This window comes from Polyodon spathula, chromosome 11, assembly GCF_017654505.1.
Source record: "Polyodon spathula isolate WHYD16114869_AA chromosome 11, ASM1765450v1, whole genome shotgun sequence".
In the NCBI taxonomy this organism is placed as follows: domain Eukaryota; kingdom Metazoa; phylum Chordata; class Actinopteri; order Acipenseriformes; family Polyodontidae; genus Polyodon; species Polyodon spathula.
This window is the reverse complement of record NC_054544.1, coordinates 27,413,765-27,426,503: the sequence shown is the minus strand read 5'-3', so window position 1 is coordinate 27,426,503 and position 12,739 is coordinate 27,413,765. Positions and strand designations below refer to the sequence as shown.

Genomic DNA, 12,739 nt, shown 5'->3' with positions numbered 1-12,739 from the left:
TAAAAATCAAATGCACGTTTAACATCAGCCGACCCCTTGCCCTCTTACCTGTGAGTGACACGACTCCCATCAAGTAACAGCCTCTGTAGGTTCAAAAGGGCTTTTTCTCAATAGATTTACTTGGGCAAACAAAAATGAATTGAAATATATTGAGTGGGTGATTGATTGAAACCCCAACCTGCAAGCCAGGTGGATGCAGCACAGCAGGAGGCAGAATTGATAAGGAGCGTGGCATCTATCTATCCTTGGGTTAAGAATCAGAACAATGGAGTTCTGTCCTGCCTCAATCACTGTCCTGTAAACACCAATGAGCAGGCCAGCCTGAGCAGCAAATCCGAAGCCAGCATCCTGACCCCATGGAGCTCTCTCCGGAAAGTCCGGGTTAGATATTTATAGAGCTGAAATTGTCAGGTCTTTACACAGTGGGAACTCAAGGCACCCCTGAGCCCAAGGCAATTATGTGGAATAAGGTATTGAGCTTGCAGGGCTGTGGTGTAGGGCTAGTGTTCACTAATCGAGTGTGCTCTCACAGCAGAGCACTGTGAACCCTCGCTGCAAATCTGAAATTGCAATCAGGCTTCCTCCGTCTGTCAAAATCTCCTTGATACTGATCTCCGCAGGGCGTGAGGAGAGATCGAGGGGAGAGGCGACGATGTGACAATGGCACGTGTGTGTCTGGGTTTATAGAAAACATATGGAAAATGAGAAGCTGGCACCTGCTCCCTGTGAAACAGCAGGGGCTGCAGAACTGCCCCTCCTCTTACTGTTCAATCATTCAAGCAACTCTTTCACAGTGTCCCCTTCAGTGTCCTCCCTCCTCCTGCAACCTTGCAGTGTTCGGCACTGAATGTTTGTATTTTTTCCATAGTAACAAAAAGATTCTTGTCACAGCTTTCGATTAATCCAATCAATCATTCAATCAATCCATTGATTGATCAGTTCTTTTGAGTTTAAACAGGTTGATCCCCTGACATTATACTGTAGTATACTGAAAACCATCTCTTTGTCGTGTGAAACGTCTCCCTCTCCATCTCCCTCTCCATCTTTCTCTCCATCTCCCTCTCCCTTTGCCTCGCTGTGATCCTACAGGAAGTACAATATCCGTGTGGAGGACATCATGGTGCGTGAGGTGCACTATGTCACCCTGAACTGCTGCTACCGGGACCTGCACGATGTTCTGCAGATAGGCAACCTCAAGACCTTCGCGCTGGTGGAGTCTGCAGGTGAGAGGGGGGGCACTGCCCTAGCCCTGGCCCCACATCACTGTTTAGAGTCAGGGCTCTTTCTGGAACATGGCACATGTAGCTAGGTGGATACATTATTAAGCAGAAAGATGAATTCAACAAATTATGATTTCCATTACATGAGAGTAGATGTTAAACTTCATGCTGATTTGAACTCAGCTCTCGCCAAGATAAGCACCAACTTAGCTTTGCAGTAAACTAATGTGATCCATCTGCATCTCCATCCATTTGCATTGTTTTCCATCTGATGATGTAGAGATCCTTCTGTCTGGTGTTGATTGCTGAAGTGTAATGCTGGCTCCAGGGATCAGCTCATTTTGCCTCCCCAGCACATCAGCACACACAACGGCTGCGATGCTGGCTCCGGGGATCAACCCAGTGCGGTCTCCCCAGCGCATCAGCATGACAATGGCCTGGATTGAGCTAAGTAGGGTACATCTCTGGGGTCTTCAAGTGGGCACCTTCTGTCCTCAGTGTTTCATTGACTAGCCCACGACACCTCAAGAGGGCTCAACAGTGATTCTGGCGTCCCAGCATCACCCCCCTCCTCCTTACTTATCCGTAGATCAGCGTTGCTTTCTTTCTATTGTGCTGGAGATCCCCATCCAGAATCTTTCCGTCTCAACCACAGCCAGTTGCTGCTTCTTTCTGCTGCTTCAGATAAGTTCTTCACTGTGCAACGCAACTCTTGGCCACTGAACCTGACATCTCTGAGAAACCGGGTTGTAGAGTGTGCCACAAATCCTCGACAACTCACCTCCACTGGTTAAACTCGGACTCTCCATCCTCGCTGTTCAGCTTGAGCAGCTAGATGAGCATACCGAAGTTTCTTCCTCTCATACGCCTCATACATAGTATCTTCCCATAGCACTGTTAACTCTACCAGATGAACAAGGCATGCTGATCCAGACCACAAGACAATGTCTGGTCAAAGGTTAGTGGTGGCAATCTCAGATGGAAAAATAAGCCGTTGACCAACATCTGCCAGCATCTTCCAGTCTCTAGCAGCTTCCAGTTGTCCTGGGCGAGGCTTGGTTTTAACACCTTTTCTTGGTGGTTGTCCTTCTGGATGGAGGAATATTGTCTTTTGTGTGTAATGCTTTGATGGAACTGGTGGCAGCTTATTGGTCAGGATACGCAAACATCACAGCACTTGGTCGTGGCGCCATGTAAACTGTCCTTGGCTAAGACCCACCTTACATCCTGTCAAAATCTGCCTTAATGTTGCAAGGACATGAGGTATCCTCACCTACCCAGAGGTTTAGGTTCTGTGGTGATGGGAGAGCATCATATGCTGATCTGATGAGGAAACTGATCCTGCTCTGTTCCATTGTCCATAGGTCTTGGCAGCCGATCTTGCATTGTTCCACACTCTCCAATCTCATCCATTCTCCCTGCTTGGCCTGGGAAACAGCCTCTACACACCAGATCCTCTCCTCCTGCTTTTGCACCTCATTGACTACCAGCTTCCTCCATTGAGCTGGGGGTGTCTTGTGCCATGTAGGAGGAACTGAACTGAGACCAAAACCTCCTTTTCCATGCTGAACCATAATATTTCTGATTCGAAGGGCAGCCTTATCATCTTCCACAGCTTTCTTTGCTGCCCATTTTCTCCCAGTTTTCAACACAGGTGCTGCCTCCCTTACGCATTTGTTGCGTGAATCTACTAATGTAATTTCCAGTCGGACTTTGGCGCACTTAAACTCCTCAGTTAGAGCAGAGACTGGTAACTGCAGAATTCTTTTACCATAAAGTCCCACTCTGCTGAGGCAGCGTGGAGCTCCCAACCATTTCCTGACGTATGAACTGATTAAAGCTTCCAGCTTCTGAACTGTTGTCAGGGAAACCTCGTACACAGTCAGTGGCCACAGCAGTCTTGGCAGGAGACCAAACTGAAAGCACCAGAGTTTCAGTTTGCCTGGTAAAGCGCTGCTGTCTATGCTCTTCAACCCTTCCACTGCTTGCTGTCTAACTTCTCCCACATGAACTGTGTCCTTTAGATTCCCGCCATGCCATCTCCTTAGACTTTTCACTGGCTTGTCGGACACTGTTGGTATTGCCTCACCATTAATGTAGAATCTTTTATCTACTACCTTTAATTATAAAGATGCTCCTTGATTTAGTAGGCTTGAATTTCATTCATGCCCATTCAATATTATTGGTTAATTTGCCCAATAACCGATTAGTGCAGGCTACTGTTGTAGTCGTTGTTGTCATGTCATCCATGTATGCTCGAATTGGTGGTAGTCGCATTCCAGAAGCCAAGCGCTCTCCTCCCACTACCCATTTTGATGCCCTAATAATTACTTCTATTGCCATATTAAAAGCCAATGGAGAAATTATACATCCTGCCATTATTCCAACTTCTAGGCATTGCCATATAGTGCTGAATTCTGAAGTTGAAAAACTAAATTGCAAATCTCCAAAGTAGGCTTTCACTAAATTTGTTATTGTCATCGGTACGCTGAAAAAATCAAATGCTGCCCAAAGAAGTTCATGTGGCACTGAACCATATGCGTTAGCCAAATCCAGGAATGTCACATGGAGCTCCTTCCTCTCCTTTTTTGCTGATTGAATTTGTTGCCAGATTACGCTGGTGTGTTCTAAGCATCCTGGGAAACCTGGAATGCCTGCTTTTTGTAATGAAGTGTCAATTAAGCGGTTCTTTAATAGGTAGGTTGACAATCTCTGAGCAGTAATGCTGAAGAAAATCTTGCCTTCACCGTTTAATAGGGAAATAGGATGAAACTGACTGATGCTTGTAGAATCTTTTTCTTTTGCTATAAAGACTCCACCTGCTCTGCGCCATGCTCTTGGTACGACCTGTTTTTCCCATGCCACTTTCATCAATTTCCACAGGATTTGTAGAACTCCAGAAGCACTCTTATATTCTTTGTATGGAACTCCATTAGGCCCTGGAGATGATGATGCTCTTGCTTTTTTCACAGCTTGCTCTACTTCTTTCAAATATCACTCCAGCTCAAACTTAGATGATTTTAATTTGATTTTCTCATTGGTGAATATCTTCTGTACAAATTTGAATGGATCTTTATAAAAGTTAGTTCTCGCACGCTCTTTCCTTTTGTAACGTTTCCGTAGACGCTCAGCTCTGCTCAGTGTTGCAAGCTTATCTTTTATGACCCTTTGTAACAGATTGAGTCCCTCCTTCTGACTTTGTAAAGCTTTTCTCCATTGTTTCCTCAACTGCCTCCTTTCTCTAACTAAGCGTTCAATCTCCTGCTGTCATCTAGACTTTCCAGGAATAGTTTGTACTTTTTCCTTCCTTTTTTCAATTCCAAACCTCTCGCTTCCATATGCGGAGATGATGTCACCAAATTTATCCAGCTTCTTTTCAACTGTTCCATTTAACCTTTCCAAAGTAAAACAGAGATCCGTGTTTACTGTGTCCCACGCAGTTTTCTCACAAGCTCTTGGCCATTTAACTCCAGGCTTGTGCCCGTTGAGGTTCTTTTCTCTCTTACGCTGGTTCATCTGATCGGATTCGCAGGGATCATTAGGTTCATTACTAGTTGTATCCACGCAAGTCCTCCTCACGTCTATGACAGGGGTGCTGATATCCTGCGAACTGTGGTTTGCTTCCTGTCGCTGGGTTTCATTTGACTGACTTGACTGACTTTGTAAGAAGTATTGATCAATGCGAGGCCCTTGTCCCTCAGAACAGTGAAACTGAAAGATCAATGCATGAAAAGTCCCTTACTACAGATGGTTTAAGTGATGCTCTCAGCTCCACCAACAAGCAAGCAAGACACCTGCCTCCCATTTGAATTGCAACGCAGCAAAAACCATCCTGCTGTACTTTCTGTTTTTTTTATTTTAATCTTAATTGATTTACTGTTTCTTGTCCAAGACACATTGAGCTTCAAACTATTCCAGGAAAAACCTGTGATGCGATTGGTGTGCCTCTTTGCCAAAATCTAATGTACTGTTCAATCCTAGTAACATTATAAACATCACTAACATTTTGTTTTGCAATTTGAGTTGCACAAAAACCTAATTTGCAATATTGATAACATTTACAAGCACAGTACTTTTACTGTCAGCACCCGTCAGGTAACCAGATTTGTGAATTATCAACTCTTTTCAACCCTCTTTGCTGCAAATAAATGATTACTCTATAAGTTTTTGTTTTTGCTGCCCCATGTCTGTCTCTGTCCCCCCAGAGTCGATGATCCTCCTGGGCTCCATCGAACGCTCGCAGCTCCAGGCTCTGCTCACCCAGCAGCTGGGGCGGCACAACCGCCTGGTGTACCTGCAGGAAAGGGCACAGGCCGCCAAGAAGCGCCTCTCCACCCACAGCCAGGGCCAGGTCGGCAACGAGCCAGGCAGCCAGCGTGCCAGCCAGGAGGTGCACTTCCAGGTCAATGTGCACCCCTTTCCCATAACAACGAGGAATTGTTATTGCACAAAGGGATGAGCTGTGGAGATTGAGGGAACTGCATTTTGGAAGGCCTTAATTGAAGCCTTTCGATCTTAAAATTAGTTGACAGCCAAGCACAGCACAGAAATCAGGACCAGAGGGGTAAAGTGGGGACAAGCTTTAAGGTAAAGGGTAGCATAAGGAATGGTTTCAGAGCCATGTTGTTGAGGCTGAGTTATTGGAATATTTTAAGACCCAACTTAAAGGATGCCAGTGATGAGCATTGTTGAGCCGAAATGGGCTCCTCTTGTTCGAAAAGTTTATTTAGAAATCCAATAGGAAAATGTGTTTCCTCCAGATCTCCCAGCACAGTACAGTGTGTGGGAGTGTGTACTGGAGAGGGACCCCTCCCAGCACAGTACAGTGTATGGGAGAGTATAGTGGAGAGGGACCCTACCAGCACAGTACAGTGTGTGTGAGTGTGTACTGGAGAGGGACCCGCAGAGTAGGTCTTTGAAACCCTGGGTCCAGTGCATAGCAGAGGGGTGGGATTCATAGCATTCTGAGGATAGTAGTTCTGTAGTATTAGTAGTATATATCATATTAGATACAGAAAGGCATTGGTCAGTGTCCTCATTTCTGTCCTTTCTTTGTTGTGTGTTTTTGTTTCTGCGCAGATCTCCACGAATACGTCCACATTCAGCCCCTCGAACGCCGGACTGCAGAAGCCCCTGAAGCCAGCACTGAAACGAGCCTCTTGCCCCACAGTGGAGACTCCCATTGGTAAGCCCCCCTCAGTTTGGGCAGTGCTGGGAACAGGGGACATCCCTGCTGGAGAGGACAGAGTTCGTGCTAAGGTTATGAAAACCAACTGTAGCAATTTCTGTGTAGTGTATCCTGAGCTTAGTGTGACCTAGTGGGAATAATACAGTGTTGTTATTTACAACATGAAAATCTACATTTAGATAAAGAAGATATTAATAATGGTACTGGGTCATGGCAGACCCAAGTCATTTGAACATGGCTCTCAGCTGAAAGCAGTTCAACTGATTGCGCCCGTTATGTAAATGTGAGGAATTGAATTGTGCGTAGGGCTGCCTATCCTAGATTTCTGAAGTTGGTGCCCTCTCCTCTCTGAAATTGAATTTCCAGATAGATTTTATGACAAACTACTAAGCCAGCATGCAGTGGCGGCTTCTCACTTTATACCCATCCCTCTGAAGTTAAGCCCTTTTTTCTGCCATTTGCTCTGCGGATTGTTAATTGATTCTAGTGACCTTTTGTAAAAATTAAATTAAAAAAGGCTTTAATTTCAACAAGGGTCTGAGCTGCTCTGAAGATGTAGTTCTATTACGTTATGTGCTGCAATGTGTAGCTTACACTAACCGTGCATGGTAAAAACAAAAAAAGCTAATTTGTTTTCCTGCTTTCTCCTCTTTCTCTTCCCAGGGCCTGTGGACAACACTGCCATCGCCTTAAAAAACCTGTTTTGTGTCAACCCAGTGAGCGAGGCCACCGAGGTATGTCTTGATAGCCCCACAGCTTGCATGTGTCTTCTGTCAGTCGTAGCGTTTTTTGCTTTTCATTTGGTCTGACCGTTGTCAGTTTTCAACAAAAAACTAAAAAGACTGCTGGAAAATCTCCCCTAAGCAGGTTTACAGTACCTGATTGTACTGAGTCTGTAAAATAATATCTAAAGAGCAATTGCACAAACATGTAGAGTGTGGTAAAGAAACATTCAGAAATGTAATCAGTTTGTTTTTGCAGTTTCTATCTTATTTTTTTTTAAATGTGGGGTTGTGTCTTTGTAAAGCATCTGAAACGTCTCATTCAGCGATGCAATGTGAGCTCAGCTCTGCGCCTCTTCCCCTGCTGCAGCCCCCCCGTGTCCCTTCATTATAGCATGGGGAGGGATGGAGGCTTTACCTGCTGCTGTCTGGTGTCTGTGAGCCTGTGAGTGCTATGCAGGTGTGCAATGTAGGTGTGCAGTGCTGTGCAGGTGTTCAGTGCACGTCTGCAGTGCAGTGCAGGTGTGCTGTGCAGGTGTGCAGTGCAGGTGTGCTGTGCAGGTGTGTATTGCAGTGCAGGTGTGCTGTGCAGGTGTGCTGTTCTGCTCCAGTGTTTAATGCTCTGTCTCCTCCTGTTGTCTTTAACTAAAGAACAATGAGCTGTCAGGTGCCCCTGACAACAGAAAGCCCAAACGAGTGAAGATATCCATTGTGGTAAGTGGCACCAAGAAATCAACCAACCAACCAACCAACCAACCACCCAACCAAGCAACCCAACAAAAAGCCACACATGAAATCAGAGCATCCTCAAAGCAATCATTGAATGATCATTGAATCATACTGCCTCCCTGTGAACAATCATTGAATCATACTGCCTCCCTGTGAACAATCATTGAATCATACTGCCTCCCTGTGAACAATCATTGAATCATACTGCCTCCCTGTGAACAATCATTGAATCATACTGCCTCCCTGTGAAACCTGTACAAATCCTGCTGTACTGTGCTGATTCCTGTCTGCCCCACCCCAGTCCAGTCCTCTCTGGTTCCCCTGAATCCCTCCTCTTATTCAGCTGTATGTAGTGACAGGATTCAATCCTCAACGCAACACTCATGTACTGTAAAAGTCACACTGCTTTTACACAGAACTATCACCATGAGAACAATGCAGTAAATAAGTACCTTACAGAAAAGCAGCCTGGATTTCACTCCAAACTCACATTGAAATGATGTGTTTCTTCCTGGGAACCATTGTTCAGCTATGATACAGTTGTTGAGACCAGCGGCTTCATTGGCTTTCAGAACCTGTTGAAAAGTGACACAGACTTGTCAAAACTGACCCTTAACAAAGGGAGCACCCAGGACAACGATGGAGTGCCTGCAGTCCAAATACCCTCCTTCAACACTGACCAGTGAAAGAGGAGTCAGCACAGTAGGGCAGCAATCAATTAACAAGCTTGTCATCAAATCTGCAATCACAGAACTATTCAGATGAAAAAACTCAACTGTTAAATACTACAGCCATACATACCAGCAACTGACCAGGCAGGCAGGGTGAGGAGCTAAAATCTGTGTAAAATACTTTCAATCAATCAATAAATCAATGTCGACCCAAGGAACTTTTTCGACCTGAAAAAAGAAACAAGGACCAGGGGTCAGAAATGGAGATTAGACAAAGGGGCATTCAGAACAGAAAATAGGAGGCACATTTTTACACAGAGAATAGTGAAGGTCTGGAATCAACTCCCCAGTAATGTTGTTGAAGCTGACACCCTGGGATCCTTCAAGAAGCTGCTTGATGAGATTCTGGGATCAATAAGCTACTAACAACCAAACGAGCAAGATGGGCTGAATGGCCTCCTCTCGTTTGTAAACTTTCTTAGTGGACCACCATTACAAAGCGCTTTACAAGATAGTAGGTATGCCCCTATTTCTTGATGACCTATTTCCATATAAGAGACACTTAGTAGGGTGTTCTGTTGCTGATAAATTTCAAGTTAATAATAACGTTCATGTTACCGACCTGGCTGGTGTGGGTCTCTCTGCTCCAGCACAGACTGGTTTGTGGTAGGACTAATGTGAGATCCACGCTTCCCAATTCCTCCTTCCTGTTTGCTTGCAATACTTTCTGTTGAGTGGTGGGTCGGTGTGTATGTCTGCAGTGAAACGACCTGGAACCCAACAGCATCCTCTCCCACTCTCCCATTCCCTGAAGCAATCATCTGCACCAACTCAGCCTGGCAAACATGATTGAGAATCACCCTGTGCCGTAGATGTGTGAATTCAGAGCGGGGGCGGGGTTAGGCACTGTCTCACCCTGGTGAATGTGATTGAGAATCACCCTGTGCCGTAGATGTGTGAATTCAGAGCGGCGGGTGGGGGGGTGGGGGGGCTGACTTGGCGTTGGGGTTGTTAGGCACTGACTCACCCTGACGAGCCTGATTGAGAATCACCCTGTGCAGGGCGGGGGTGTAATGGGTTTTTGTCAGCCCAAACCTACTGGAATTCACATGTATCCAGGGTCCCATATGCTATATACATACCCTTGCAATTGTCTGCTGCAGATCTCTAATGCAATCCCTGCTGTATGAGTTTTCTGTAGGAGTGTGAGCATTGTACTGTGCATTATGGAACGACATGTGGGGGATCAGTGAAAGATTATGACAACTTTCTATTATCAGAGAGCGAGTCAAACATTTTCCACTGAGAAGGGAGTGCTGTACATGAGCTGCACCCCCAGTAGTTCTAGCTTCCTTTTGACAATGTTTTCCTTTAAGATCCTGGATTCAAATGCAGTCAGTCAGACCATTTAGACTTGGTGCCAGATGTGCAGGTTTATGTAGGGTCTGGGATCCCAATGAAAGATTTAAACCTATCATATACCAAGCTCTTTAATTATGCATGTATTGTAGAGATGATTATTAATGGCTCCCTAAACTACAATCACGCTCTTTTGCAGTTTTCTGAGTTGTATAAATCCTACTCTTTGCTGGCTGGGAAGACAGAACAACCATAAAACAAAACATCGGGTGTACCACAAAGTCACAGCTGCTGTTCTTGTATAAATCTAGGAGGGGTTCTTGTGCGGAAATGCTTCTCGTAATTGAAGTGGGCTTCAATGAAAAACTCTGAAATGACAGCAGAAGCAGCTGCTATGAAAACATATAGGCTAGAACCCAGCAAGGAGAAGTTTACAGTGTAGTACTCTTTAAATTCTCTCTCTCTCTCTCTCTCTCTCTCTCTCTCTCTCTCTCTCTCTCTCTCTCTCTCTCTCTCTCTCTCTCTCTCGTGGAGGATTGTGGGAAGGGCTTGCAGAGAGGTGGAACGCCGGTGCGGTAGGACCGGGAAATTTAAAACTTTTATTTATTTTATTTATTTATTTATTTATTTATTTATTTATTTATTTTGTTTGTTTGATAGTTACTTAGTTGTTTTTTTTTTTTGTGTGTTTGTTTGTTCGTAGGTTAGTGGTGTGTGTGTGTGTGTTTGTTTGTTTGGAGGGTGTTTGGAGATCCCGTTATGGGGTCTCGTTCAGGAGGGCTGGGGGCTCTCACCCGCCGACACGGGGTCCGTTGCCTGCCTGACCCCGGGGTTTCGGTGGAGGAGTGCCTGCTGGCAGTAGGAGAGGTGGTGGGGTTTGAAAATATTATGTCGGCGTCAAGAATGAATAAAGCGCTAGTAATATTTTTAGTGGAGGTGTCTCTGGTACACAAGCTGGTAGAGGAAGGATTTACAGTGAAAGGTGAATTTGTTCAGGTTTCCCCTCTAGTAACCCCGGTTACGAAAGTTATTATTTCTAACGTGCCTCCGTTTTTAAAAAATGAGCAATTAGAAAAGAATTTAGCTCGTTTTGGTAAACTGGTGTCCCCGATTAAGGGAATCCCGCTGGGGTGCAAAAATAACAGTGTTAGGCACGTCATGTCGTTTAGAAGGCAGGCGTTTGTCTTACTAAATGATCCTAACCAAGTCATTAATGTTGCCTGGAATTTTAACGTGGAAGGGATGAATTGTGTAGTTTTTGTCAGTTCCGAAACGATGAGATGTTTTTACTGTGGAGAACAGGGACACCAGAGAAAAGCCTGCCCGAGAAAAGAGGCTAGAGCGGAGACAGGGCAGGATCAGGGCGATGCTGGCGGGGAGGAAGTCGGGGGTGTTGGGGGTGAGCGGGAGGAAGAGTCGGCTCCCCCAGCGCAGCCGCAGAGCGAGCCCGTGCTGACCGAGGAGGGGGCGATCCAGAAGGAAACCGGAGCAGAACCACCAACACCACGGCCTCGCACAAAGAGACCCAGCCGCAGCCTGTCACTGACGGGTTCGGAGGATAATACCGCTACTACTGAGAATGGTGAAGAATCATTCAAGGTAGTAGCGAAAAAGACACGAATTCAGCGGAAGGCTGCAGAGCTGCCGGATGGCAGAGCGCAGCCAGTGCAGAACTCCGAACCCGTGCAGACAGGGAGACTGCGGGCTCCAGGCGGGGCGTCAGTCCCTCCCAACGCGGAGGAAGAGAGCACAGCGCAGGGTGAGCCGGGCGCGGTGCAAGACTCTCCGCTAGCTGAATCTCAGCCGCCTGAAATAGTGCCGGCTGTAGCAGAGACCGGTGTCGGGGAGTCGGAGGGAGCTGCGGAGGAACGGATTCTCGGGGGCGAGCGAGAGGACAGCGCGGATGAGATGGAGGGGGAGCTCTCTGACTCCTCGCTTATCTCAGACATCCCTGATAGCCAACCCGTCAGTAAGAAAAAGTTATACACACTTGAGCAGGTAAATGATTTTATGATAGAAACAAAAGGGAAAAGGGGAGTAGAAATAGAGAGTTTTTTCCCTGATCTAAGGTTATTTCTCCACTCCGCTCACGTTATAACAAGGAAAGCCACAATAGAAGAATTTGATCAGCCAAAACGTTATAGATTAAAAAAAATTGTTCAGAAAATTAAAAAGGATCTTAAAAGTGGTTCAAAATCTCTTGTTTAAAAATGGCTGTGTTTTATGAAACTTCTTTTATTACTTGTTTTAGTGTGTTAGTTTTTTTAGCTATGATGGAAAGGTGCGTTTTTATTTCTTTTAATCTAAACGGCTGCAGACAGTCTTTTAAGAGGGCGCAGCTAGTCGAGTTTTTAGAGCAGAAGCAGGCGGGGGTGGTGTTTCTGCAGGAAACGCACTCGGATCAGGAGAATGAGGAGGCGTGGCGAGCGGAGTGGAAGGGGCTGTGCGTGATGAGTCACGGCGCTAGTACCAGTGCAGGAGTAGCCGTGCTTTTTAAACCCAGCCTGGGGGCAGTTTTACTAGATATAGATGAAATCGAGAAAGGGAGGATTTTAAAAGTAAGAGCTAGGCTGGGCAGTACAGTGTATGTTTTTATTAATATTTATGCCCCCAATAGAGGGGGCGAACGAATTTTATTTTTTAAGAAATTAAAGCAAGCTCTTTTTAATATTAATAATAATGATGTGGTGGTAGTAGGAGGAGATTTTAATTGTACTGTTAATTTTAATATTGATAGAAATAATGATGAACCACACCCTCAGTCCTCCAGAGAGTTGGCTGCATTGTTAGAGTCCAGTGACCTGGTTGACATATGGAGATGCCTGCACCCCAGTTCAAGACAATACACCT

The 12,739-nt window shown here is 45.6% G+C and overlaps 1 protein-coding gene across 5 annotated transcripts in view; it reads left to right on the top strand.

Moving 5' to 3' along the window:
- The window catches only part of LOC121323213 (chloride channel protein 2-like), a 134,102-nt gene that overhangs the window by 95,560 nt on the left and 25,803 nt on the right, over nt 1-12,739 (top strand). For 3 of the 5 annotated variants that reach the window (XM_041264121.1, XM_041264123.1, XM_041264120.1), the window contains 5 exons: nt 1,090-1,223; nt 5,426-5,622; nt 6,300-6,405; nt 7,072-7,142; nt 7,782-7,844. In XM_041264121.1, coding sequence (XP_041120055.1) covers nt 1,090-1,223; nt 5,426-5,622; nt 6,300-6,405; nt 7,072-7,142; nt 7,782-7,844 — 571 coding nt within the window. The remainder of the gene's footprint in view (nt 1-1,089; nt 1,224-5,425; nt 5,623-6,299; nt 6,406-7,071; nt 7,143-7,781; nt 7,845-12,739) is intronic. The other 2 variants (XM_041264124.1, XM_041264122.1) reach the window with 1 other exon arrangement.